Here is a 2,261-nt window from a genome sequence, read left to right as displayed (position 1 = left end):
AGAGAGGCTTCTGTGGAGACAGACAAGTTCCAAACCAGTGACAATGCGACATCTTCAGGGCCAACCCCCGCCGCCACCGTCCAGGGCGAGGGAAACCTCAGAGAGGGGCGGGGTTGGGGGGACGGGTGTCGATGCAAGCCAGGAAGGCAGGGTGTGTCACACAGAGCAGCTGCCCGGGACAGGCTGAGACCAAACGGGCCTGACGTTGAGGAGCAAAGACCACCCCCCAGCCGCCCCTAGCTCTTGCTGGTTTCTCTTTCTTGAGACCAGAGGACCCAGGAGTCTGGGGCGGAGGGGGAACAGACTTCCTCCTCTCTCAGAGACCCAGGAGGCTAGATCACCAGCCTTGTCATTGCCACCCGGGACCCAGGAACCCAGACTTCACCCCCATGGAGCCCTGCCGGTCCCTGGCCCTCCTCACCAGCTCCCTGGGCCTGGTGTCCCTCTTAGTGGCTCTGAGCACGAATTTCTGGTTTGCAGCCCAGGGGCCCAAGTCTACATCTCACTCAGGCCTCTGGCCCAGCAAGGATCAAGTCTCAGTAGCAGGTAAGGGCTGGGGGTGTGGTCTTGGTGCGGGGAAAAGCCTGCAGGGACGGGCAGTCAGAGGTCCCATTTCCGAGCAGGCTACATCCACGTGACGCAGAGCTTCTGCATCCTGGCCGTCCTGTGGGGCCTGATCTCCACGGCCTTTCTGGTCATGTCTTGCATCCCTTCGCTGTCTGCCCCCGGACGCGGCCCCATTGTCTCCACCTTCATGGCCTTTGCTGGAGGTGAGGACTCCGTGCTGGGCTTGGGGGGCGGGGAGGAGGGGTGCTGAGGAGGGGGAGCTGCTGCAGGGGGGCTGAGCCGACCCTCATGTCTCCATCCCCAGCCCTGTCCCTGATAGTGGCCATGACGGTCTACACCATTGAGCGGTGGAACCAGCCTGGAAACTCCCAGGTCCAGAGCTTCTTCTCATGGTCCTTCTACCTGGGCTGGGTTTCAACACTCCTCTTTCTCTGTACAGGTGATTGTGATTGCTGCCTGGGGAGTTCTGGGGCTGGCTTGAGGGGCTGGCTGGGGCTGGGGTGGGGGCTGGCTGGGGGAGGGGCGCTGGGGATGGGGCTGGCTGGGGGCTCTGAGGGAGCAGGAGAGGAGCAAGTATCTAACTTCTCTCTGCTACCCCAGGTGGCCTGAGCCTGGGCGCTCACTGCACGACCCACCGGCCTGGCTACGAGGCCATGTGAACCGCAGGATGGCTTTACAGCTCTGTTCTCTGAAGGCATCATCAGGAATCCTGAAAGCAACAGCTGGCTCTCCTTCCAGCCAGCCTGCCCTGACTCCCAGCCTCCACAAGCTTCTTCCTTTGTAGCTTCATTCATTCAACAAAAATTTGCCGGGATCTGGTTATTCAAAGGGTCACGCAGCTACGACATAAACTGATGACATGCCAGCTCCATGGTGGGTGACGCTGGGCACCCAGAGGGGAGTCAGTCCTGCCACCTGCCCTGCCCTTCAGGAGCTCCTACCCAGTGTGGGGACCAGTCTAGGCTCGGACATGGCCCTAGGGCCCTTGTTGTCTCTCTTCTTTGTCCTTCCATCTCTTTTCTTCCCTGTGTCTTTTATTTTTTTTCCTCTTTGGCTGCATGGCATGCAAACTTCCTGGACCAGGGATTGAACCTGCTCCCCCTGGAGTGGAAGCACAGAGTCTTAACCCCTGGGCCAACAGGGAAGTCTTCCTTGTACCTTCCTCCTTTTAGTTCTTGTCTTTTGGCTCCCTCTCTGATTTAGTCACCCTGGCATTCATCCTTAGTCCTTGTTCATTTCACTAATAAATTCACTCCTTCGGCTGGCTTTTCCTGAGTGCATCCTTTCTGCTGGGCCTTCCACCGTAGATGCCGAGGTGAGTCAAACTGGGCCCTGCCTGCCAGGGGCTCCAAGTCCCACGGGGGCAGGCAGAGCCCAGGGCTGGTATTGCAGGAGGACTGGCTGTGTCTGGGGGAGAGGTGGGATGTGGGGGTGAGCTTTCTGGGGAGAATGTGTTTAGGAACTTCTCCAGGGCCGAGGAAAGGTAATGCAGGCAGAGGGACCCCAAAGTGGAGGCGTGGAGAGGCTGGGAGTTCTCACAAGATGGGGAACAGCACTTTGTGGTCCACTGTCGAATGTGAGGGGGTGACAAGAAATGAGGATGGGTGAGAAGTAGCACCTCTAACCCCGCAACTGACTCTCTTGAGGGTGATGGGGAGCTAAGGGTGGAGCAGGGGAGGGACGGCAGCTGGTTT

At 59.1% G+C, this 2,261-nt stretch overlaps 1 protein-coding gene across 1 annotated transcript; it reads left to right on the top strand.

Moving 5' to 3' along the window:
- The first annotated feature begins 241 nt into the window (after window positions 1-241).
- NKG7 (natural killer cell granule protein 7) lies at window positions 242-1,817 on the top strand. Its single transcript, XM_052656570.1, has 4 exons — window positions 242-546; window positions 624-770; window positions 872-1,006; window positions 1,168-1,817. Exons 1-4 carry the CDS (start codon window positions 390-392, stop codon window positions 1,224-1,226), a joined length of 498 nt encoding a protein of 165 aa, XP_052512530.1. The 5' UTR covers window positions 242-389; the 3' UTR covers window positions 1,227-1,817.
- The last annotated feature ends 444 nt before the right edge of the window (window positions 1,818-2,261 follow it).

This window comes from Budorcas taxicolor, chromosome 18 (genome assembly GCF_023091745.1).
Source record: "Budorcas taxicolor isolate Tak-1 chromosome 18, Takin1.1, whole genome shotgun sequence".
Classification (NCBI taxonomy): domain Eukaryota; kingdom Metazoa; phylum Chordata; class Mammalia; order Artiodactyla; family Bovidae; genus Budorcas; species Budorcas taxicolor.
This window is presented reverse-complemented; position numbering and strand designations above follow the sequence as displayed.